The sequence below is a fragment of the Phaeoacremonium minimum genome (genome assembly GCF_000392275.1).
Source record: "Phaeoacremonium minimum UCRPA7 unplaced genomic scaffold PA7_03_scaffold_371, whole genome shotgun sequence".
NCBI lineage: Eukaryota > Fungi > Ascomycota > Sordariomycetes > Togniniales > Togniniaceae > Phaeoacremonium > Phaeoacremonium minimum.
The window spans coordinates 353,399-376,728 of record NW_006921275.1 but is presented as its reverse complement, the minus strand read 5'-3'; the positions used below and the strand labels follow the sequence as shown (position 1 = coordinate 376,728).

At 52.7% G+C, this 23,330-nt stretch overlaps 8 protein-coding genes across 8 annotated transcripts; 6 read left to right on the top strand and 2 right to left on the bottom strand.

The window, feature by feature from the left end:
• Positions 1-48: 48 nt before the first annotated feature.
• Positions 49-1,467, top strand: UCRPA7_4882 (putative phd-finger domain-containing protein; the record flags this gene model as incomplete). The annotated part of the gene is made up of 3 exons (XM_007917433.1): positions 49-362; positions 563-856; positions 1,206-1,467. 3 exons carry the CDS (start codon positions 49-51, stop codon positions 1,465-1,467), a joined length of 870 nt encoding a protein of 289 aa, XP_007915624.1.
• A 1,005-nt stretch (positions 1,468-2,472) lies between these two features.
• UCRPA7_4881 (putative mitochondrial gtpase protein) lies at positions 2,473-3,513 on the bottom strand (the record flags this gene model as incomplete). Its single annotated transcript, XM_007917432.1, has 1 exon — positions 2,473-3,513. One exon carries the CDS (start codon positions 3,511-3,513, stop codon positions 2,473-2,475), a length of 1,041 nt encoding a protein of 346 aa, XP_007915623.1.
• Positions 3,514-4,216: 703 nt separating this feature from the next.
• UCRPA7_4880 (putative trans-2-enoyl- reductase protein) lies at positions 4,217-5,546 on the top strand (the record flags this gene model as incomplete). The annotated part of the gene is made up of 2 exons (XM_007917431.1): positions 4,217-4,407; positions 4,472-5,546. 2 exons carry the CDS (start codon positions 4,217-4,219, stop codon positions 5,544-5,546), a joined length of 1,266 nt encoding a protein of 421 aa, XP_007915622.1.
• A 223-nt stretch (positions 5,547-5,769) lies between these two features.
• On the bottom strand, positions 5,770-8,722 carry UCRPA7_4879 (putative phosphatidylinositol 3-kinase catalytic subunit protein; the record flags this gene model as incomplete). The annotated part of the gene is made up of 4 exons (XM_007917430.1): positions 5,770-8,281; positions 8,340-8,441; positions 8,496-8,582; positions 8,664-8,722. The coding sequence occupies 4 exons, from the start codon at positions 8,720-8,722 to the stop codon at positions 5,770-5,772; spliced, it is 2,760 nt and encodes a 919-aa protein (XP_007915621.1).
• Positions 8,723-9,216: 494 nt separating this feature from the next.
• UCRPA7_4878 (putative nuclear protein qri2 protein) lies at positions 9,217-10,191 on the top strand (the record flags this gene model as incomplete). Its single annotated transcript, XM_007917429.1, has 1 exon — positions 9,217-10,191. One exon carries the CDS (start codon positions 9,217-9,219, stop codon positions 10,189-10,191), a length of 975 nt encoding a protein of 324 aa, XP_007915620.1.
• A 2,277-nt stretch (positions 10,192-12,468) lies between these two features.
• On the top strand, positions 12,469-14,510 carry UCRPA7_4877 (hypothetical protein; the record flags this gene model as incomplete). The annotated part of the gene is made up of 2 exons (XM_007917428.1): positions 12,469-14,418; positions 14,502-14,510. The coding sequence occupies 2 exons, from the start codon at positions 12,469-12,471 to the stop codon at positions 14,508-14,510; spliced, it is 1,959 nt and encodes a 652-aa protein (XP_007915619.1).
• Positions 14,511-19,858: 5,348 nt separating this feature from the next.
• UCRPA7_4876 (putative glutamyl-trna amidotransferase subunit a protein) lies at positions 19,859-20,747 on the top strand (the record flags this gene model as incomplete). Its single annotated transcript, XM_007917427.1, has 2 exons — positions 19,859-19,991; positions 20,053-20,747. The coding sequence occupies 2 exons, from the start codon at positions 19,859-19,861 to the stop codon at positions 20,745-20,747; spliced, it is 828 nt and encodes a 275-aa protein (XP_007915618.1).
• A 672-nt stretch (positions 20,748-21,419) lies between these two features.
• UCRPA7_4875 (putative glutamyl-trna a subunit protein) lies at positions 21,420-23,198 on the top strand (the record flags this gene model as incomplete). The annotated part of the gene is made up of 3 exons (XM_007917426.1): positions 21,420-21,433; positions 21,495-21,640; positions 21,772-23,198. 3 exons carry the CDS (start codon positions 21,420-21,422, stop codon positions 23,196-23,198), a joined length of 1,587 nt encoding a protein of 528 aa, XP_007915617.1.
• Between the last annotated feature and the right edge of the window lie 132 nt (positions 23,199-23,330).

Below are 23,330 nucleotides of genomic sequence, written 5' to 3'. Positions count from 1 at the left end.
CAAGAAGAAGAACGCGACAGATCACAAATCAAGCTCGACACCATCGAAATGATCAACGGCGGGGACGAGATCCAGGAGGACGATGAAGCCGTCCGCTGTATTTGCGGCTTCGACGATTACCCTGGCCCGCCGCCAATTGAAGACGACTCCAAACATGGGACGAAAGACACAATTGACATCGAGCCGCTCCTCACAGGCGAAATCACCGACGATCTTGCAGGTTTCTTTGTACAATGCGACATTTGCAAGGTTTGGCAGCACGGTGCCTGCGTCGGCATCATGACCGAGGAGTCCAGTCCTGACGAATACTTCTGTGAAGAGTGTCGCAAGGATCTACACAAAATATACACTGCCAGCAATGGGTAAGTTCACCAGTATTTTCATCCCATCGAGTCGTGATTTGCGATGCCGTGTGGCTCAGACTTCAGCTCCGGTCAGCGAGTTGGGGGCCAGCGCATGGCCAGTCGAGCCTCCTCTCGCTCCCAATGCAATCTCTTCACATTCCGCTTCCTGACCAGAGAAAGATCGGAAGGGTTTAAAATGCTAATATCATGGGTCCTAGACAACGGTACTCTCACTACCTGCCCCTCACCCGCCAGTCGCGCGCTACCTCCAGAGCAGGATCGCTTGTCAAGGATGGCACACGATCACCTACCCGCAAGGAGAGCAGGAGCGGCCGACAATCCTCTTTAACCCAGTCCTCGAAGCGCCGGTCTACAATGAATAGCCGTGATGCAGCATATGATGAGGAAGAGCAGTTACGACGTGCTATTGAGGCCAGCAAAGAGGACACCATACCTGAACAGGGCGAAGGTGGAACGAGAAGAGCCAAACGGGGCCGTAGCGACAGTGAAGAGTATGAACCATCAATTATGACAAATAGGTCCGTCGCAATTAACATTTATGTAGGAAACAAGAAAGCGCAAAGCGACAAAGAACGAGCTCGAGATCAGCCTCTCCGGTAGACGACAAAACCCTCATTGTGACCCGCGAAGACTCCGAAGACGCACCAAATACAAGAAATGGGGCAAGAAAGTCAAAGAGCATAGGAACTAGAACACAACGCGAAAAGTCAGAGCGCGAAGAACGAGAGCGTCAACGAGCCGAGGCGGCCAACAAGAGAAAAGGCCGAGCCGAGAGGCGGCGAGCTGATGGTGAGTCCATGGCCAGTACGATTCTTGTGAAGGGATCTGAAACTTACTTAGATACAGATTCAGATCCTTCGGAAGAATTGCCACTGGCAGCTCGCACGGCCGCAATCCGATCCGCTACAGCACCTACGACGACTACGACGACAACGACAGCCCCAACTACGACCGTGGTTACGGAGGTTGTCGCGCCCCCGGAGGCTCCTCCCTCTTCTCAACCGACGCCCGACACTCCGCCGGCAACTTCTACGGCGCCGAGCGGGACAAAGTCGAAGCGATCGCATCAGAAGAAGGGCAAAGGACGCAATCAGTACACTAAAGATCGCGACGCGCATGACGAGGCATCGCCTGCGAGATCACAGTCGCGAGATGTGCAAGGACATGAGAATCCTCCCGCACATGGGAAGTCAGAAACACATAAGCCACATTCAAGATCAAAAGGCGGATTCAATAGCAAGGTCTCCATGACAGACCTCAAAAGAAGAGCTACCATGATGTTCGACTTCATCTCTCGAACGCAGTTGGAGATGGCTGGTGAGACAACACCACCAGAGCACAACAAGAGTCCGCGGGGCACTCCAAATGGCTCGTCGGAGAGTCTGCCGACAATAACGGTGAACGGTGACTCGTCCGGAAAGAAGCCGTCCGAGGGTGCAACGGGCGCTGCTGAACCGAATACAATAACGGATCAGACGAACGCGCCAAAGGAGTTCAAGGAGCTTACTTGTATGGAAATGATGGATATCCTGACTCGGGACCTGGTCAAATGGCAAAAGGAGTTTGTGGCTTAGATGACTAAACAACCAAAACCGCGCCGTATCAATGTATTGCTGGGCAACGGATATGGCTTAATGATACCAATCAGTATGAATAGAATCTCATGAGCAATTCAGTTAATAATACCACGGGGGCGTGAAGAGTCTGTGAGATACTGGATGTGAGAACAGATTAATGAACAGACCTAGGAGTGTATGGCTAGGGATTAAATGCCCAGCTTTATCAAGGGGTATCAATTGCGTATCTATTGGAGTCGAGTATTGTACAGTATATATCATTCATGATTGCCAATCATGTATTTTGAAAGTTCCTCATACTTTACCGGCGATGAAGCCATTCGGCCCATCCTCATCTCGAGGGCTTATGGCATTCGCGTTGCGACCAGCAACGACTGGGAAGTGCATAGAGGAAGAGATCCCTTGAATTGTTGCCTCCTTCAAGTCGGGTATTTTGTCGAGTAAGGTATTGTAGTCATCGACCGTTTTGTCGTAGGCTTCTCTGTCGAATACATTGTACAGTATATCCAGAACCCGCACGTAGTATCATCTCATACAGCATCCTGTGCCTGAGTCGCCATCCGTTCCATCTGTCTCGCCTTACGCAGCTCCTTCTCCCTCTTTCGCGCCTGGTTCATGCTCATGGGCGGCTCCGCGCTAGCCTTGACGGCGGCCGCGAGCGTGCGGTCGTTAACCTCGTCCAGCACGAAACGGCCGAGCTCGCCGTTGCGCCACTCCTTGATGATCCAGTCCGCCGCGCCCTCGAGACTCGGCTCGCCGCCCTTGACGAGCTTGCCCGTGCGCCGTGCCACGCCGCGCAGGAACTCGTGGACATCGTTGGTCGGCTCGCCGCAGTACGCCGCGTACAGCGCCGGGTCGCGCAGGTTCAGGTGGTAGAGCAGGTAATCGGCCACGGTGACGTGCGAGACCAGCCCATCCTTGACGCAGCCCACCAGCGCCAGCTTGAGCATGCTCTCGGCGTCGCTGACGTACGGCACAAACACGCCCGGCGTGTCCATGATGTACACGCCCTCGCCGAAGCCTCCGCCTCGGCTGCCGTCCTCGTTCTCAGCGCCGTCTCCGCCGGGCACGATGCGTACCGGTGTGCCGAGCTTGCGCGTCACGCCTGGCTCTGAACCTGTCTTGGCCGCCTTGCCGAGTCCCATGCCCTGTGCGCGCAGGCGATTCAGCAGCGTCGACTTGCCGGCGTTCGGCATACCGACCACCAGCGCCCGCAAGCCAGTCAGGCTGTCGTGCTCGCGCGCCACGCGCTTCACCACATCCAACAATTTCGTGCCACCCGCGCCGCCCTTGCCGAGAAACACGACCGCCGATGCGTGACCTTCTCGCTGATGGAAAGCTGCCAGTCGGTTGACGATCTCACTGCCGGAAGGCCCTTCCGTGGCGGCGTCAGAGGCTGTCGGTCCCAGATCCCGTTTAGTATAAACTATGATTCGGGCGCGCTCGCCGCCGCCGACTGGCGAGGCGGATGACATGAGAGACTTCTCAAGGAGCGGGTTCCATGATGTGAGTGGGACGCGGAAGTCGCGACACTCAATGACCAGACCGATGTTTGAGAGAACACGTTGCATACGTGCAAGAGCGGCATGGTGATGGCCGAGGAAATAAGATCGAGTGATAGAGGATGAGACCTCGAAGAACTGCCTTGGTTGAAAAGGGGCTGTTGTGAGGGAGGCGGATGAGAAGGCCTGCTTCGCCGCAGCTGTTGTTGGTGATGCCATCATAATGAACGACTTCTTATGACTGTGCTATCGACCGTTGGTGTCTACGTCTCGTCACCAGTGTGAAATTTGTCATTGCGAAGCTGATATCATATTCGTTGGCTGTCGTCTCGCTGAGATTTACCACGATAAAAGCCTTTTTTTGCTTGGATGGATCACTCGGTAACCTCTCGACCTGGAGACTAGCGGTCTGTATCTATTCACTCCAAAGAATTATGATTCAACTCCGTAACACGTTCCGTCTGATGTTGTGTTTTTCCATTCGATGTTGTAGAGGGTGACGTGCAGGTTCGAAGTCTGATATCTTGAGATGAGAGGCTGTTCTTCTCTTTCATCCGGGGTTAGGGTTAGAAATGCATGCAAGCGAAATGGCATCGGACAGGGGTTGTAATTGGTCAGAGCTCAAGTCCAGGATCCGATCGGGTGGGCTAAACGTCATATTGCCGTCGATGTGCCGGCAGCTAGAGGTGGACCGGAGCTCAGTTATCGCATGTTTGACTTCTGAACTTCCAACACATCCCTGGTGGAGAGGCAGCGCCAATTGATAGAAACGATGGCTACAATCAGACCTGCACGGTATCTGAACACATCAGGCGTGCTGCGGCCCTCTGCAGGGTTACAGCGATCCTCACATCAGACATTCCGTCCTCTCGGCTCCGTGAGGTGCAAGTCCGGACCGTATGGCTACACACAAGCAAAGGCCCTCGTCTTCTCCAAGTACGGAGAGCCGACAGATGTGCTAAAGTAAGCTTGAACCCTCATCAATTGGCATCTAACTCGACGAAAACTGACAATTTCCTCCCCAAAGCCTCCACACGCACTCCATCTCGCCCTCCCTCCCCGCCAAAGCCGTCCTGGTGCGCACCCTCGCCGCGCCCGTCAACCCCGCCGACGTGAACACCATCCAAGGCACTTACGGCGCGAAGCCGACCTTCTCCAGCCTCGTCGGCACCGCCCAGCCGTCCGCCATCCCCGGCAACGAGGGCTGCCTCGAGGTCGTCTCCGTTGGCTCGGGCGTCACCTCCCTGCAGAAGGGCGACTGGGTCGTGCCCGCCGCCTCCGGGTTCGGCACGTGGCGCACCCACGCACTGGTCGAGAACGCAGACAGCGCGCTGCTCCGCGTCGACAAGGACGGGCTGGATCCCCTGCAGGTGGCGACCGTGAGCGTGAATCCGTGCAGTGCGTACCGCATGCTCAAGGACTATGTCGACCTCATTGATCTGAACGTCAAGTCGTATGCGAGCGGCAGTGCGGGCGGCGGCGCGTGGTTCATCCAGAATGGCGGTAACAGCGGTGTCGGGCGGGCGGCGATCCAGCTTGGTGCGCTGTGGGGCCTTAGATCCATCAATGTGATCCGGGAGCGTGATTCTCCCGAGGCCACGGAGGCGATGAAGAAGGAGCTTCTGGACTTGGGCGCCACAGTGGTAGTGACTGAGAAGGAGTTCCTGGATAGGTCATTCACCAGTCGATTGAAAGAGGAATGGACAAGAGGTGGTAAGGACCCCGTTATGCTTGGTCTTAACTGCGTGGGTGGCAAGTCGGCATCAAGCATCGCGAAGTCTCTAAGTCAGGGTGGAACCATGGTGACATACGGAGCCATGGCCAAACAACCCGTCGCATTGCCGACAGGGCTTCTGATCTTCAAGGATATCCGCTTTAGAGGCTTCTGGCTTAGTCGATGGGCCGCTCAAGACAAAGAGGGCAAGAAGCGCACAATAGAGGACATTCTCAATTTGACCAGAGACGGCAAGTTCAAGGATGCGCCCCTGGAGCAGGTGAAATGGGACTGGGATACCGAGGAAAAGATACTCAGGGAAGCCGTACAGGGCACCCTTCAAGGGTTCCGGCCAGGCAAGGGCATTTTTGTGTTTGGTGAGACCTGACCTGAATCGGAGTCAGGCTCGGCTCTGTTATAGATCTGTACATATTTAGAGAACATGCTACGTGTACGATGGTTGCTAAGAGATACCAATGGTCAGAATGGTAAAGAAGCAGTTCTATATCCACGACACCAATGACTACGGCCGATACTGTCTCCAAATCATACAAAATAGTTCAAGGCGCCGGAAATATGCATGAAACTCCGTGCTCCTTGAGCAACATTTTTCAGGCTCTAAAAGCTTGAACAAACTCGTGCAGACGATCAATGACGACAGGAGCATAAGAGTTGAGGCTGTCATCAATAACTCGCTCGAGATGCCGCAGCGCATTCTCCTCGGTGAGTTCCAGCTGGAACCTCTCCCTCACCTTCAACACTGCCTTGTCCGGCTCCAGCTTGATATCCGGAATATTGGCGTCTACCATCAGGCTGAACAAGTTTAGGATGAGATTGCTCGACTTTCGAAGAGCGGTGTAAGCAAGGAAACAGAACTGCTTAAACTGCCTGTACTGCTCTGAATTGGTTCCACCCATACAATCCACCATCTCCTTGGACAGCTTCATGAGCGGTGCGAACGGTTTGGGGTCGCGACCAAGGATGAATCCAAAGTCGGCATGGAAGAAGTGACCATTTGGTGTCAGGAGCAGGTTGTCCAGGTGTCGGTCACCAACACCCAGTATATATGTAATCACACTGTAGCCAGCACATGATTTGACGAATGTGTCCATCGTCTCCTTCTGTAGCCCCATTGGCGCATCGTCGCCCTTGGCTGGGTTGTTGTGCTTCAAATATGCCAGCACTGGGTTGGCTTTGTGCTTGTTTGAGATGGCCTGGAAGCTGGCAGACGGGATGAACTCTGACAGCCCAGCACTTGTACTTGTGGCTAGAACCCCATAAGGCGTCAACTTGAGATCAAGGTTTTCCTTCTGCAGGAGCCTGTCCATCAGCTTGATGATTTGAATGACGAGTTGATCTTGCCGGAGATCATCGCCTGTCTTGAAGATAATTGGGTACTTCTTTCCTTTCGTGGTCTTGAAGGCCATCTTAATAGGACTCAAAGACGACTTGAAAACGATAGTCTCCTCGGGCACCACTCCAGTGATCAGAATATCTGGATCTAGAGGTAGTGGTAAGGGAGGTTCTATGGTCAGCAACTCGTTCTTGGGGTCTGCAACGAAATGCTTCACACGCTCTGTTTTGCGTGGAATACTTTCGCGTGATAATTTGACTTCTCCTGAAATCTTTGACAAGATTGCGATCCATTCGGCCTGGCGTAAGAGCGATTTCCGCTTCTCGGCACCGTCGGGTAGTTTGACCAGCTCAGCCATGAAATCGTATGCCACTTTCCGGTAAATTGTGCGATATTCCTCCCCCTGGTCCTGGCTTGTGTCATCGCACTCAACCATCAAATACCAGTAGAAGAAGTTGCCGAGCCTGAAATTGGCTGCCGCCCTGGATATCAGAAAACGAGCTAGGGAAGAGTCATGTACGTCTTCTTGACTTGTTTCTGTGGATATCCTCTCGAATTTCAGGGCCTGAACTAGTTGTAAAAGATATAGCTCAAGCTCTTGATCATCTGCTTTGCGCAGCCGTTCGACAGCGTAGGCTCTCACCGCAGGATGATCGAAGGTCGGACCTAGAAGCTCCAGCGCATCGTCAACCTCGATCTCGGTCCATCTGCCCAAGACCTGGACAGCTTGTTTTGACTCGCTCTGGTCTTGCCAGTTCACCGATTTAACAAATTTTGTCAAAGCCTTCTTGTCGCGTGTCAAATGATAGCGGAACTTCCATATCAGATCTTTCTCCTCTGGCGATAATACGTGTGTGGGCGAGTACGACATGATTGTGTTCAACTCGTCGCGCACTTTCGCATTAGGCTTCAAGTCCTTGTCAAGAATTCCGTGGCGGTGCTGACTTCTGACAAGCCGCCTGTGTTTGCTTTCTGCCGGATTGTCCCTGGCTCCAGCCTCTGGATCATACACCCTAACAAGACGCCCACCAACACCATCAGAGTCTCCCGGGCCATTGATACCAGGGCCGAACTGGACTTCCGGAGGCGGTTTGAGGACAATGTTTGACTGTGATGCCGAGAGATGCTGCATAGATGAGACCGGAGGCGGCGGGTATTCGTGGTCTGCGAAGACAACCGGGAAGTCGAATCGCGGGAGCTCAACATTGAGCACGAATTTCGACGGGCCAGGGCTTTCATCAACGCCATCTACTTCGCCGTTGTGAGCTGCTCCGTTCGGGGCGTCAGCATTTCCATTCAATACAGCCTGCGCACGCTGCCGCTGTAGTGTCTTTATTGTGTTCTTTGAGGCTTGATCGTTGCGTTTCTCGAAGGCTCGATATACAAGCTGGTCCAACCATTCAACTCGGGGGATTTCTCCCATCTCGTGTTTCTTCAGAAGTTTCTCCAACTTCTCGATCTCCTCCGCGTCCTGGTCCACCGTGGGTACATCACCCTTCCTTGCGTTTCGCTTCTTTGGAAAGATAGCCGGGGTACTCGTGCTATCGTTGCCATCTGCGAGCTTGTGGCGGTGAACCTGGCACTTTTGTCGACCCTTTTGGAGCTGATTGTCTTGGTCAAAGAGTGCCAGCGTTGTCCCTCCGAATGGTATGGCGTGTCCCTGGGCATTCTTCCCTCCTGTGGGTGACAAGTCCCATATCGTTATGGCAAGGTGGGAGTTGATCGGTAATGTAGAGTATTTAATAGGAAGCGTGAGCCACTCGTCCCACCTGTAGAGGGAGCTGAATTAGTAATTGTCTGTCTCTACAGGCCTTTGCTGCCACTCACTTTCGCTCTTTCTTAAAGGCTTTGTAGGAGGTCTGTACAGGAACTGTGAGGGGCTTGGAACCAGCCCATACCTGGACGGTTACGTAGAGATCGGAGTGTGTGCTGGGAGGAGATCAAGTTAGCGACGGTGTTGCAGCCAGGTTGGCTATGGCATACCTCGCATTGGAGCCTACATGGCGCAGTTCTGGTCGGTCGAGAAGAGTTGAGTATAAGAAAGGAGTCTCGTCGCCTTCCAAGTTGAATCTGTGAAGGTAGTAACATTAGCTGACATCCTGGACACATTGTCAAGGTGAAGAGCGGCATGGCTGGTGATTGGCAACTCACATGCGGATGCTAACGGGGTAGTCCAAAGAGTCGGAGCTCGCGAATGAAAAGGGCTCCATGGCTTCGATGGCTGCCCATGCCACTCTCGCTATGTCATTTCAGGAGGTCATAGAGTAGAGGCGATCGCTGCGCAGCTCCTGGCTGTTGAGAGGTGAAGCCGGGAATGTGCATGCGCCAGGTCCGATCACAAGACAATCTTGGAGCTGCACTGCAAGAAGGTGCAAGTAAGCTCCAGCGCCCCGCGGCAGGCAGTTAGCGTGCCTCAGTAGCTCGAAGTGGCACCTCGACAAGGCAGACACGGTTAGCAGCTTCCATCAGTATAAGTGACCCCCACAATGCCCAGGAGGGGACCCCCCTGCCCCGCCTACAGCATGCTGGAATCATTAACGCGTCTTCCAGCACACCGGCGCGTATCTCAAAAGTCTCACACCTACCTAGAGCCTACTGATCAATCTACCAAGTGCGCTCGCTCAGCGTCTGCTTCCCGTCGTGTCGCGAGTTTTACTCAGAAATCCTTCTCTCCAAGTCATCGCCTTAGCATATCATCGCGACAATGGAGGTCGACAAGGACTTAGATGCGTACGATCCCGATCAGCCGCTGGAGATGCGGCGGCAGATCCAGAGGGGTATCCGCGATCTCGAGAAGGACATGAACGAGAACTCGGAAGAGTACATGAAAATTGGATCGACAAAGATTATAGACACCCTCGATAAGCTAAATGCGCATTCCGAGCAGATCAAGCAAACCACCGAGGCGGCCATCGACTCCAAGGCCTTGCTGAACCTCGTGGACCTGGCGCATCGCAAACTGCAGAGGCTTACGGCAGGCAACATTGGAAACGGAGTCGACGTGGATGAGTTGGTGGCTAAGTGCAAAATCTACATGCGACAAGGGAGAGGTATCAGCGAGGAGGACGCAGACGAGCTTTCAGGAACACAACGTCGCAGAAGAGTACCCGCGCGAGCCTTGGGCTCAGACGACGAGGATGAGGATGGAGATGAAGGCGATATGCTGGACTGGGCCCATTTCGGCCAGTATGCATGCATACCCAACATTCGACGGCCGGCTGTTCCAGGCTTCCTTCTTGGGCCTTTGTCCGTGCAAAAGAAGGTTCGCAAGGTCGTACAAAGGGCTGCGCCGTTGCGCATCAGAGACCTTCACGAAGTGCGCCCTGAAGTCTTGCGAACAGAAGATATTGCCAAGTCTGAGAAAAATGATCTGACAGCGATATGTCGGAAGATCAGCGAGAGGCTCACTCAGGTCAAAGCTGCGGCAGAAGAGAGGGTACAAGCAACACATGATGACCCGAATTCGACAGACGAGGACGTGGAACAAATGATGGAGCAATGCGGCATGCGAAGCGATGGTGGCATTGATCTACTAAGATTTGTTGTAAATCCAAGGTCATTCGGACAAACCGTGGAGAACATGTTTTATGTCAGCTTCCTGATCCGTGATGGGATCGTTGGTGTTGAATATGACGACGATGATCTTCCATCACTCAGTATGTCCCCATTCTATGTTTGAAGGCGAACCTTACTAACGTCTGCAGGCCCCATACCCATGGAAGATCGAGAGAAAGTTGCGACTAGCAGACATGGAACTATGAAACACCAAGCGGTTATGTCGATGGACATGAAGACCTGGCGAGAAATCATACAGGCCTACAATATCCAGCAACCGATGATTGAGCATCGAAAAGAGCCAGAGCAGAATGGGCCCGGTGCGCGAGGATGGTATAGCTAATGCATACTATTTCTACAAGGCCTTTCTTATACCTGTTTCGTCAGATACCCGTTGGGGAATTGCAGGGCTCAAGTCGTGATTTAAGGCGTTTGGAGTTTGATATGAAAAGGTATTCGGTTTGCGACCCTTATGGACGGTACGAAGAAGATGCGCACATAGATATAACGACCTAGTCTTGCAAGCACAAGGGAATTGTGTCTGGCTAATCTGACGATCATCGCGGATTTCAATCATATTAAATGTTTAGCTAGATTGGGTTCAACGACCACCAGCATCACCAAAGCTCTGTGTCGCGCTGCCCGTGAATACTTTCACTTACATCGAGAATGTGGGAATTTGCGATATGGATGAACGCAAGGCTTATTTGACACCGTCTCCGACCGTTCAGCATGCGCCTTGCCAAACAAAGAGCAGTGTTGTGATAATTGGCAGCGATCAAATACTCTGGCTGGGCACCGCGACCTGAACATCCAGGAAATGTCCGCATGCGTCCACAACACCTCATGACTTCCATTGTCCAGAACCAATCCAAAAGATTACAATCTAGTCTGGTGAGCTCTCCGGTGAGCATCTCAGCGAAGTTGCGTTGTTTTTCTTTGTTGCGAAGTCTGCCGTTTCCGTCGACGCAACCCGTTTCTTTCAACTTCCGTAATGGCGGTGGCCCCTTTTCTTTATACTCTCACGGATGGGGACCTCGAGGCTCATCCTCGAAAGTTAAGACAATGGAACTGGGAAGCAGCTTAAGAAAACCTATCCCCACGATGGCCGCGCGACTTTGGACGATGTTGCGTCGATTATTACACCGATCAACCAGCGCAGAATTCATTACATACGTAGTTTGTTAGAGTGAAGACTTATACTTGCAGCAAAGTCACAACCAATATGCTTAAGACTACTCCGCCAGGCTCTCCCAAGAGCCAATCTGCGGCACCAAAACTCCACGTCAAAGCTCCAGAGACGCCTCCTAGTCTCCCGCAATGGATGTCTCCAGAGCTAGAGAATTCGCCCCCGGAAAGCCTGAAGTCGGCCTTGGCCGCGAGCAAACCGGTTCCTGACCCCTTCACTGGCGACTCCGGCGAGAGGACCCCAACGGATTTCATGAAAAAAGTAATCCAATCGAGGAAGGTGACGGACCCAGAGGACGATGCCTTGATCGCGGAGCTCATGGCTGAGACGTCACCCGATACTTCCGAAGAAAGCCCCCCTGACATTGGATATGGGAGACTTGCACCACCAATTACAGAAGAGGAGAAAAGTGTCGATTCGACTCCCGGCGGTCCGTCTGTTGAAGAAACTCTGAATTCGATGCAGCTTCCCTTGCGAAAGGACCAGTCTGTTATCGTCACAGACACTGGTTCCCCTATCCGGATCAAAGGAAAAGAGAAGTCGCTCTCGCCCTTGAGTGAAGAGAGTGAGAAGATCAGCTCTGAGTCATTGTCAAAGTCTCAGTCTTCCGTCCCAGAGACAGCCATTCGACGAGCCACGTCAACAAAGTCCACGTCCGCAAGAGCGCCTCTCTCGAGGACGGCGACTGGACTGGCGTCGTCTGCAATTGTAGGCGGGCCAAGGTTGAGAGAAGAGTTGCGCTCGCGCAAATCTTACCAATCAGGAAATCCTACTGCACAATCTCAAAACCTCAAATTCGACCCATCCGTGAAGGGGAAGGAGCCTAAGAGGAGACCTGGTGGCCTTGAGAGACGACTCACCGAGAGCCAGGCATTAAGAGAACGCATCAGCTCCCTGGTCACAACGGCGAGTAGCGAGCCTGAGCCACCAGCTCCTGAACCGAAATCTGTCAGCCCTGGTCGTCCTGCTCCGCCGAGTAGGGCTTCCAGTATTTTCTCGGCTTTCAATCCGTTGAGTTGGGTGCTTTCGCGACCAGCTACGGAATCGCAGCATAGCAGTCAAGAGGAGTGGGCATTAAGTAAGGAGGGACAATCTGCAGAAGGTGAGTTACCTTTGACGTAGACACAACATCTTATTCTAACCGCAATTACAATAGCTGCTGGAGGCTCTGGTCATGATGACTCGAAAGGCAAAGAGCCAGAAACGGAATCCATGGAGGAAACTAAGGAGCCAGTTGGGCATCGCGACTGGAGGAAAAAGCTGCTGCGACAACAGAGGGCTGGCCGTGGGGATCTCTCGGTGGTCACCGCCCCTCGACCTGGAACACCTGCCCTACTGTCTACCGGGCTGAAGAGCAGTGACTTTCCGACTACACCCCGTGCCAGTGCCGGAGAGTTCCTAGCAGAGATGCAGGAGCGCATCAAGAGAGGAATCGAGCATCTACAGGGGGAAAATGAGACTTTCACTTTCGACAACCTCTTGGACGCCATGAAGTTGACTGCTGCCACAGATTATCCGGACACAGGAGGCGAGCCTTTTGGTGACAATGCGGCCATCACCAAGGAGACCCTCGACCGTGTACTAGCCGATATTGACTCTGGCACTGCCAACCTGGACCTGAACACAAGGCAGCACAATCGGGAACTGCGAGATCAGTTGGAATTGGCCGGCGAGGACCTGGCCGCTACGCTTCAACTCGTGGACACGAAGGAAATGCAAATCCGAGAACTTGAACAAGTCGTCGAGGATCTGGAAGCAGAGCGCGACAGGCTAAATGAGAGCCTCCGTAAACTCGGACAATCCTTGAAAGACAATCAGGTTCTACTGAGGCAGTACTCAAAAAGGGGCAAGGTGGACGAGTCGGCACGTTTCAAGCAGCTTCAGGACGACTATGACCATCTCAACGAGGAGCTGGAACACTCGGAAGAAGAAAGAGCGAGACTACAAGGACACATCGATCAACTTGAGAAGGACTTGGCTAGCTGGACAGAGACAGCGCAAATATGGGAGCAATTTCCCGGGGGGGTTCCTGATGGTGCTGCATTAGCCTTGAAAGACCGGGAATTGAAGCGTCTGGCTTCTGAAGTCGAGAAGCTCGCGCAAGAAAATATCCAGATCAAGGCTAAACTTGCCGCTGCAGGGGTGTCATCCGCCGCCGCTGTTGTGGCGTCTTCTGAGGGCGAATATCCGAAAGATAATTCCGTGAAGGGCCAACCCGCAGAGGACCAGCCTCAAGATGATGACCAATCTCAGGATGATCGACCTCAAGATGACCAGCCCCAAGCCGACCAGCCTGGGGACGAGTCTGATTCTTCAAACGACGAGCCAGAGGAAGACGATCCTGCAAAAGACAAGCCTGCAGACGATGAACGGGCAGAAGACGAACCTGCAGAAGATGAACCCGCGAAGAGCCAATCAGCTAAGAACAAGTCTCCGAAGAGCCAGTCTGCAAAGGCACAATCCTCGAAAGACCAAGAACTGAGAAGCATGGCAGCCGCTTTTGACAGCCTTTCTAAAGAATACGTCCGAGTCAAAGATGAGTTGGACGAAGCAAAGAGATCTACCAGTGCTAGCCAGGCCGCAGATGCGAAAGACAAGAAACCGGAAAGCTCATCTGGAGAGAGCAGTAAACTTCCGGAAACCACCAAACCGGTCAAGGAAGACGCCACAACAGCCTCGAAGGACAAAGACATGAAGCATCTGGCAGCCCAAAACGTGAAACTCATGCATTTATACAAGGAGGCAAAAGCCCAACTAGCCAAACGCGATGGCGAGATGGCCGAGAAAGGCGAGAAAGTGGACCGTTCGACTGGCGAGAGCAGTAAACTCCCCGAGGAATCTAAGCAAGGGGCAGTCAAGCCGGCCAAGAAAGACGCCACAAAGGACACCGATGTGAAGCGCCTGGCAGCTCAGAATCACAAGCTCATGCAATTGTACAAGGAGGCAAAGGCCCACATAGCAGAGGGCCATGCGGAAACGGCCGAGAAAGACAAAGAAGTGGAAGCCATAGCTGTTGAGACTGAGGCACTCGTTCAGGAGTTGAAGACTACGAAAGCTCAGTTGGCTAGGTTGAAGGGACTCGAGGGCTCCATGAAGGACCTCTTGCTGGAAGCCGATGATCAGATATCTGGGCTACAGGCAGCGCTCAAGGCTGGTAGTTCAGTCAGCGGCGGTCAAAAGGCGGCAGGCAAGAGTTCGAAAGACCCAAAACCACCCGGCGCTTCACCCAGTAAGGGGTCCCCCAGGAGACTTAGCGGGAAAGGAATAGCATGGCCAGGAGGTCACCAGAATCCGCCCTTCGATCCAGAGACTGTGTATCACGAACCCTGCACGAACTGCGTCCCCATCTATCTCTACCATCCAGACTCCTATCTCCGAACGACTTTCCTTCAGTCCTCAGAAGTCAAGGATTCGCTTCGCCCTAGCGACAACACAACCTTGCCTTGGGAGCCATGCTGCGAACATGTAGACCTTGCCACCAAGTATTGCGGGTGCCAGGGCAAATGTCCTGCCCATCCATGCTGCGAGCATTGGGGCCCGGGCGGCAATTGCGAGTGCCTGGAGAGCTGTCCAGCTCATGACTGCTGTGACCATTATGACCGCGAGGAGCGCGAGTGCGGCTGTGACGAGACCTGCGATCTTCACGACTGCTGTGAGCATTACCACAAGGGCTCCTGCCATTGTGAGGAAGTCGGAGGCTCGTATCATGATGTGAGAGATCTCAAGTCGTGTCCCACCTGGACCCACGGGTATTGCTCCTGCAATGGGAACTGCTATGACCACGGTGCTTGCAAGCACTGGGATTCCGACAAGGCGTTGTACTCCTGCCAGGAGCCATGCGACCTGCGTGATCTCACAGGTGATTGCGAACACCCCGTCAACCAAGAGACAGGCGAGGCATCTTGTGAGAAGCTCTGCGATGCTCACCCGTGTTGTCGACACTACAGTGCCTCCGAGAGGCTGCCGACATGCATGTGCGGCGGACGCTGTCGAGAGCACAGGTGCTGTGAACATTGGAAGAAGAACACAAGACTCTGCACCTGCGCAGAGACTTGCCAGGCTCATAGACCCGAGGATTTCCCGCCTCCGCAACCAAAGGCGGCGCCATCAGAGAGCACGGGAGCGTATGCAAAGAGACGGACGAGCCACTTCGTATCCCAAACGGTGCCCAGAACGCTCAAGCAATCCCCCATTGAGACAAGTAAGACGCGCAAGGGGAATGAAAAGCAAGCATTGGAGCCCGTGCCTGAGGCTGAGAAGCAACCTGCAAATGAGCCCCAATTCGGATCGCTCCCAAGATCATTCCGGAGGCCTACGCTCAATCCGCCAGGAGGTCCCTCTTGGACTCGCAACAGAGGCCCCCCGCCAATCATCGGCTATGTGTGCCTGAACCATCGAGTACTGCCAGTACCAGTCACTCAAACTAGGCGTGAGATATTCCTCTCGGAGCATCCCAGCTACATGGGTCAACTCCTTGGAAAAATCTTTCAGGATCCGCCCGACACCATCTGGCAGCTGCTCCTGTGTATCCTCTTCATCCCCATCTGGTGGGTCTATAACTTTCGCAGACTCTCCAGAGGCGAGGTGGCGCAGCCGCTGCCAAAGGCGCTCCCCAAAGACGCGTTTGTATCGGTGTCGCGCGTGCTGACGCTGGTCTATCTCATATGTCTCTTCATCGCGCTGAAGGAGGAGAGGCGGATCTGGCTCAGGGCCAACGGCGCGACGGCGGCATACATGAGAGATCTACGTCAGCGGCCCCCTTACCCCTGGTGGTCGCCGGTTGAGGCGGATCCGAGGTTGCTTGAGCCGTTGCTGGGGCAGGTCACGGATACGGTGCATCGTTATTTCTTTCCGAGGCCATCAGCAACAGTTTGAGGTTCGGAGTAATAAGAAACGGAGGCTTAGAAGGAACATTTGATAGTATTCTTAATTTCTGTCTTTACTTCGTACATTTTTAAATTGGGTTATCACGGAAGTTTGAAAATGGTTACTCGCTGGTTATGATGAATAGGCGTTACAGTATGTCGATCGGCATTTGTGTATCTGATCGTGTGGCTTTTTGCTTTTAGTTTGAATTGAACTAGGTCTTGTAAAGCCCTTTTAGAGAAGAAATTGAGTTTCCAAATGTGACAGCGTATTTACATGATGCAATAGTCAAACTGCTTGAAATGTCCAACTCCGTGGACCGCCAAGACAAATAACCTTTTTCATCCGACCAGCGGTCTTTAAAAGTCCATCGCAGTAGTTCATCTGTACCAGAAGAGTATACAACCCCGATAGGCCGGAGATGATAGATCCTGTGGCAGGACAAACATTCGAGCCAGAAACCTATGTAGAAGAAGTCCGAGTGAAGCCCGGTATTGACGCCTATACGATGAAACAGATGGGAGCCCAAACATGAAGGGAGGCCCTTGATAATACGGCGAAGCGCCGGTTCTGAATAATCTTGACATATACATTGCCTCACTATGTAAGTCGAAACCTCTCGCTCGCGAATCCTCCTGTCCAATGGGTCCTATTAAGCACGAGTCCTCCATAGACCTAAAGACAATAACATATGCGACGATTGTAATATGGATCATACCGCCCTGACTCTGACGTTCGGTGCTCACACCTGTTTTTGGTGACATTTTTCTGAGAAAGCCCATGTCCATGCACATCCTCCCTGTCCTCTCTGTTTCTGATCATTCTTTTGGACTAGGCATCGCTGCTGCATCCTTAACTTAAAAGTCCCGCCATTTAGAAGTACTACTATTTCCTCATCAGGAAAGCAAACAGACTCTGGACGATTCATTCGGATTAATAAAGGTGCTTGAAGCCTGATAGAAGAGGCTTCTTTCTGAGAAATGGAACATTTCAGAATCTTCTTAACCGCCGTCTTCGGAATTTCGAACATAACTCATCAACTTTTAGTCTAGCTTCAGCATGGCGAGCCGTGGAATTTTCGGTGCCTACGGGCTCTTTTCGACGGCCAAGCTGAAGTCATTCACTATTCTAGGCTCACTTTCAATGATATATCAGTTTGCGGTTGACCCTTCTCGCAACAACTGGTTCTGTATAATCCAGCTCGTACTCCGGCACCAGACTAATCTCTAGCTCGAGCTCCGATCCTCAAAATATGGACCGATGTATCGCTGGGTGGCCTAGGAGGAATGTTGATCAAGGATACGAGTATGATCGACTCTTCTATACAATTTTCATACTAATACTAAAGTGAGGATATGTAGACGCTAGTGGCCATCAATTCGGTGCTATATCGACTGGTATGAAGGGTGCGATTCAATCGGCCTTGTATAGCGGAAACGAAATCGTTGAGCCTGTCGCCCCATCGTGTCCAAGTCTTAGTTGTACCTTCTCGTCATATTCATCCCTCGCAGTCTGTACATCATTTACCGACGTATCTTCACATCTCACCCTCACAGGCAACCGTCGTTTCTTCTCGTTGTCAGACAAGTCATTCGTTGAGGATGGGTATAACTACTTCAGTGCGACTTCTACGGCCCCTTCCATAATATCACCAACGGCAATCCTACATCATACCCCTTAAAATTTAGTGGCTCGATAGAATTCAAGGATGCCACTCTTCCCTTAGCAGATGTCCTTGTGATATACCCTACGGGTATTACCAATGATAAGCTAACATATGGCGCTGTCGAGCTTATACTGGAGTGGTGCGCGCAAGAACTCACGACAGAGGTTGTCAATGGATCCGCGGTTACTATACGGCACAAAGCGACGAGAAACTCTGACCCGCAATCGCCAGGCATCAGTGTTGGAGGAATCTACTATTCGGTTCCTTCTAATATTCACAATAGCGTGTCAAGATTTCTTGGACGGCTTTTGCAAGGAAGAATTACACGTATGTCTGGGATTTTATCACCACCTTGTCAATTTATTCGACTATAACGCTGAAAAGATACGGGCCAAAGCTGGGGCACAACTACGGACATTGGACAGACGTTATTTGAACCCTACAATATCTACCAGGTGGGCCATGTCCAAACCTTCAACATCAGCCTGAGCATCAGGGGCACGAATCAGACTGGCCTTGAGCTCATTATTAACAATACTGCAGCCAGCATGACAAACTTGTAGGGCTTGCCAAAAACTACTCCAAACGGGAGTGAGACTATTAATCCAACGTGTGAACAGCATGAGGCGATATCCGGACGCACAAGCCAACGGAGAAATGTTCAATCAAGAGTCTATAGTTGAGGTTCGTTGGAAGTGGATTATTGCACATGCGATTCTCATTGCGTTTTGCGTGCTTTTCCTTGTATCGACCATGATCGGAACACGTTCGAGTATTCTAGGAGGGGCTACGTGGAAGTCATCTACATCAGCTCTTATACGTGCATTGAGTCCGAGTCTGCAGAAAGGCTTTCAGGGAATTTCGAAGCGATCTGAAATGGAGGCATCTGATCGAAAGCAGCGTGTTCGCATAATCAATGTCGACGATGAGGGATGGCGTATAGTGGCTCAATGATAACTACCAGATTGACTTATAGACATATAGAACGGATGCGGACTTTCTTTTAAAATGCTTAAGTAACCACGCGACAGCTTGAACGATGACGTACATGATTTGTGTACAGACGCGCGAAGGGGACAGGTGACATCTGTATTGCAGCTGTAAACTCGAAGCAATCAACACATCTATGTGCCCTCTGAGTTCTGTAATAAAGCATGTTGCATGTGGCTGTGGAGGGATCACGACGAACAAGACTACCTACCTAGGTAGGTCTATAAAGAGCCATTCTTTTCTATGGTTAAAATACATAGTACTAATTCAAGGCCAGCAGTACGGAAGCCAGCAGATCCCGGAGACCCGGCGCTAAAGCTAGTGGCCCCGATCGGGCAGATTGATGCACTTCAGAAGCCTCGGCCGGTGTGACATCATGCCGCCAAAACCCACCAGGCCTGTCATGATCGATAGACTTTTTGGGGCGATTCGACACCACCTGCGTAAAAGAGGGCAAATCGCCGTGGAAAAGCAATTGGCTATTGCACAGAACCGCGTACGCATTCCAAATACACTGACTGACTGGCCCATTTTTCCTGCTCACTCAGGACCACCCTGTTTGAGGCTTTGCTGTTTGTCTACGGGCGATGCCGAGGATCTGCGACAGACGATAGCCTGTTGGTTCTGCGCATGCATGCCCAGGTGCATCTCAAACTTCTCTTGCTTAGTTAGCCTACACCTTATTTGTCAGTGCCGGTAACAGCGACCTAAGCTAGCTACCTAGTATCTACCTCTATTTAAACATCTCATCGACTCCGCTCCTCTGGCTCATGGTGTGCAATGTGGGCTTCTCAACACACTCGACATCCTCTGGTGATCGAAACATCTTTGAAACGAGCAATCACGCAGATTACCCAATCAAGCAGGACATCTCGACCTGTCAGAGCCTTTCATATTTCCAGGCCTCGCCAATCAGCTTTCTTCCGTCGAAGGACTGCAACAAGTCACAAGAAGACACAAGCAGTAACCAAGAAGCCATTTCTGCGCAAGACTTTGGTGCCAGAACTGTTAGCTGTGGGACTTATAAGTCAAGTCGCAACAAACCCATTCTCAACTGAGCGGCAATTCGACAATTCGAAAATGTCTGCGAAACTCATCCCTCAAAACCCGTCGGATGTGATGGTCATCCGCAACATCACGCCAAATGTCGTCACCCTTTCAGTACCATTTGCCAGATTCGGCGTCATCAAGGTTGGAGGCAGAGCCACAATAGGTGCGTGTGCAACTCACAATAGGCATTGCTACAACTGTTCATTTACTAACATCCTACATAGTAAAACTCACATCAGGGGCTCTCGCCGTGTTCTCTCCGGTGGCTCTCACGCCCGAGGTCAAGGCCAAGCTCACCGAGCTGGGCGGCAACCTGCAGTACATCATCGCCCCGGACATCGAGCACCACATCTTCGTGTCCGACTGGGCCAGGGAGTTCCCCTCGGCCAAGATCATCGGGCCCGAGGGCCTGCCGGAGAAGCGGCTCAAGATGACCGACGAGAAAGTCGGCAAGGAGAGCTTCACGCACGTCTTCGAGGCGGCGCACAAGCGCGACTTCACCATCACGCCCGAGTTCGACGCCGACTTCGAGTACGAGTACGTCGACGCGCACGCCAACAAGGAGCTCGTCTTCTTCTACCGGCCCGACCGGGTGCTCATCGAGGCCGATCTCATGTTCAACCTGCCCGCCAAGGAGCAGTACTCGCGCGTGCCCGGCGAGGACGCGGTCGAGAAGCCCGGCCTGGCCACCCGTGTCTTTGGCAGCCTGCAGACCACGCAGGGCGACGCCAAGGGCACCAAGCGCTTCATCTGGTACGTGCTGTCCGCCAAGGACCGGGCGGGGTTCAATGAGAGCGTCAGGCGCATACACTCGTGGGACTTCAAGACTATCATCCCCTGTCACGGCGATACTATGGAGGGCAATGGCAAGGAGCTGTTTGAGAAGATCTTTGAATGGCATCTCAAGGGCAAGAAATAGGTGTACAGATTGTGTGAGTAAGTGGGTGGTACACTGGCTTGAGTGGGCATGGGCTGTATTTTATAGCCGATGAATGAGCGGGATGACTTGTACGAATATCGCCAGCATGGGCGAATATGATACCATAGATTTCTTTTCCGTCTGGAATGAATAGCATCTCAACAGCATAATCTTGCACATATCGTCACAGGCTGCTTCGTGAGCGATTGTAATGTTCTGTAAAGCAAGTGAGTAAAGGCGGCTAGGTGATCTAGAGGCGAACAGAAGTTCAGGATTCGGTCGAAACGACATGATTAACAGCTTAGGATACAAAAATAAAATAAAAGAGGAAAAATACCAAAAAATTTCAAGCCATTTATGACCTTACTAGAAACCGAACGAATCGTGTTTTAGCTGTGGTACTGCGTCAAGTGCGCTCATCGGTCCCAGAAGGGCGCCGATTGAAGCGTCTGGAGATTTCAGCCTCCTGATATTTACCACTTGACCACCCCAACAGATACTCATCTTCGCCCTAAAAGATAATTATATGGCCTCGTACGGTTGCCTGGGAAAATACTTGGGAAGCGGCATCATCAGATGAAAGTGCACGGGCCGCCGTGGTGTTGTAAGTCAGTTGTACGAGCCAGTGACAGGGGTCTGGACAGGGCGCTATGCATCTAAACATACCGCTATATGTGGGGCGCCAGGTATGTGACTGCCGTTATCGATAGGAGCTCTCAAACAACATTTGCAACTTCTGGCTCATAGAACGAAGACCTTCGGCTTGACATATTGTGCCGTCAAATGTGACCCGCACCTTTGCAACTCGTCTAGACTGAGCGTTGAGAGAGCACCCCTGCGGCTACATGTCCTTCAATGGCAGGCTTGCGAGCCTGCATCTTCGCCCGCGACATGTGAGCTATCTGCTCAAGCACACAGCCTGCAAATCGCAGCAGCGCCGCACCTTCAATGAGTTCATTGCTCGAGGTTTGTTCCCTAATCGTATCAATTCTCCCCAAGCGCAGCTATTAATTTGTGTGAGTAGCACCGGAACCTCTAGACATCCCGCCAGGCTCTTTCCGCCTTGCCGTCAAAGACAACATCGCAACGGCCGACTTGCCTACGACATGCGCCTCGGACATCCTCTCCAACCATGTCAGCCCCTATGACGCGAACATTGTGCGGCAGCTCAAGGCGCGTGGGGCCGTCGTTGTCGGCAAGACCAACCTCGACGAGTTCGGCATGGGCAGCCACTCGACGAACTCCGTCTTCGGCGCCGTGCACAACACAGGCGCCCTGGCAGGCCACTCGGCGGGCGGCAGTTCTGGCGGCAGCGCGGTCGCTGTGCGCTCTGGTGCCGCACAGATCGGCCTTGGGACAGATACGGGGGGCTCGATTCGCTTGCCAGCAGCGTACACGGGCACGGTGGGTTACAAGCCCAGCTACGGCATGATCTCGAGGTTCGGCGTCGTGCCGTACGCCAACTCGCTCGACACGGTCGGTTTCCTGGCGCGTGAGGTGCAGCCCATCTGGGAGCTGGTCAACGAGAAGCGTCTATATGCGGAGCACGACCCGAAGGACCCGACGAGCTTGTCTGATGCCGCGCGTAGGAGGTGTACCAAGGCTCGAGAGTACTATGTCCCTGAGGGGGCTGCGGCGAAGACTGTTCCTGGTGATCATATTCTTGGGTCGATGACGTTCGGTATACCGCTAGAGTACAATATCGAAGAGCTGGATCCGAGAATTCGAGCAGCGTGGACCCGAATTGGGGAGAGACTACAGGAGCTGGGTGCGCGTGTCGTGCCGGTATCATTGCCTTCAACAAGACATGCATTATCAGCATACTATGTCATTGCACCGGCTGAGGCCTCGTCGAACCTAGCCAAATACGATGGTGTCCGTTACGGCAAGCGCAGTGAGGCGAGTGATGGGGCCGGCGAAGTGCTTTACTCTGAGACTCGCGGCGCCGGGTTTGGCGAGGAGGTCAAGCGGCGCATTCTGCTAGGGTCATACACTCTCAGCTCCGAGGCGATGGACAACTACTTTATTCAAGCGCAGAAGGTGCGACAGCTCGTCAGACGAGACTTTGACCGTGTCTTCGCGCTGGCGAACCCGCTACACGATGAGGAGCACTTCGATCTCAGCGAGATGGACGATAGCGTGTTACTGGAGAACAAGTTTGGTCCGACGCAGGTCGATTTCCTACTCTGTCCCACTGCGCCAACACTGCCGCCGACGCTCGAGGCAGTCTTGGACCAGACACCCCTTGACGCGTACATGAATGATGTCTTCACTGTTCCTGCAAGTCTCGCGGGACTGCCCGCATTAAGTCTACCGATGAAGCTGACACCAGACTCGAAAGGTACCAGTAACGGCGAAGATGTTGCTGGCCTGCAACTGATCGGGCAGTATTGGGATGACGCTCGCCTACTTGCGGTTGCCGAACTGCTTCGCAAGCCTCTTGATACGTGAGATGTTGTGTTTTCATGGAAGAACCTGTCAGCTGAACATACACGATGAGACGGGAACTCGTTGAATCAGAAGTTCTACTGCATTATCAAATTGGATCGGCTATGATTGTCATTGGCTAAGATCTGATGCCGA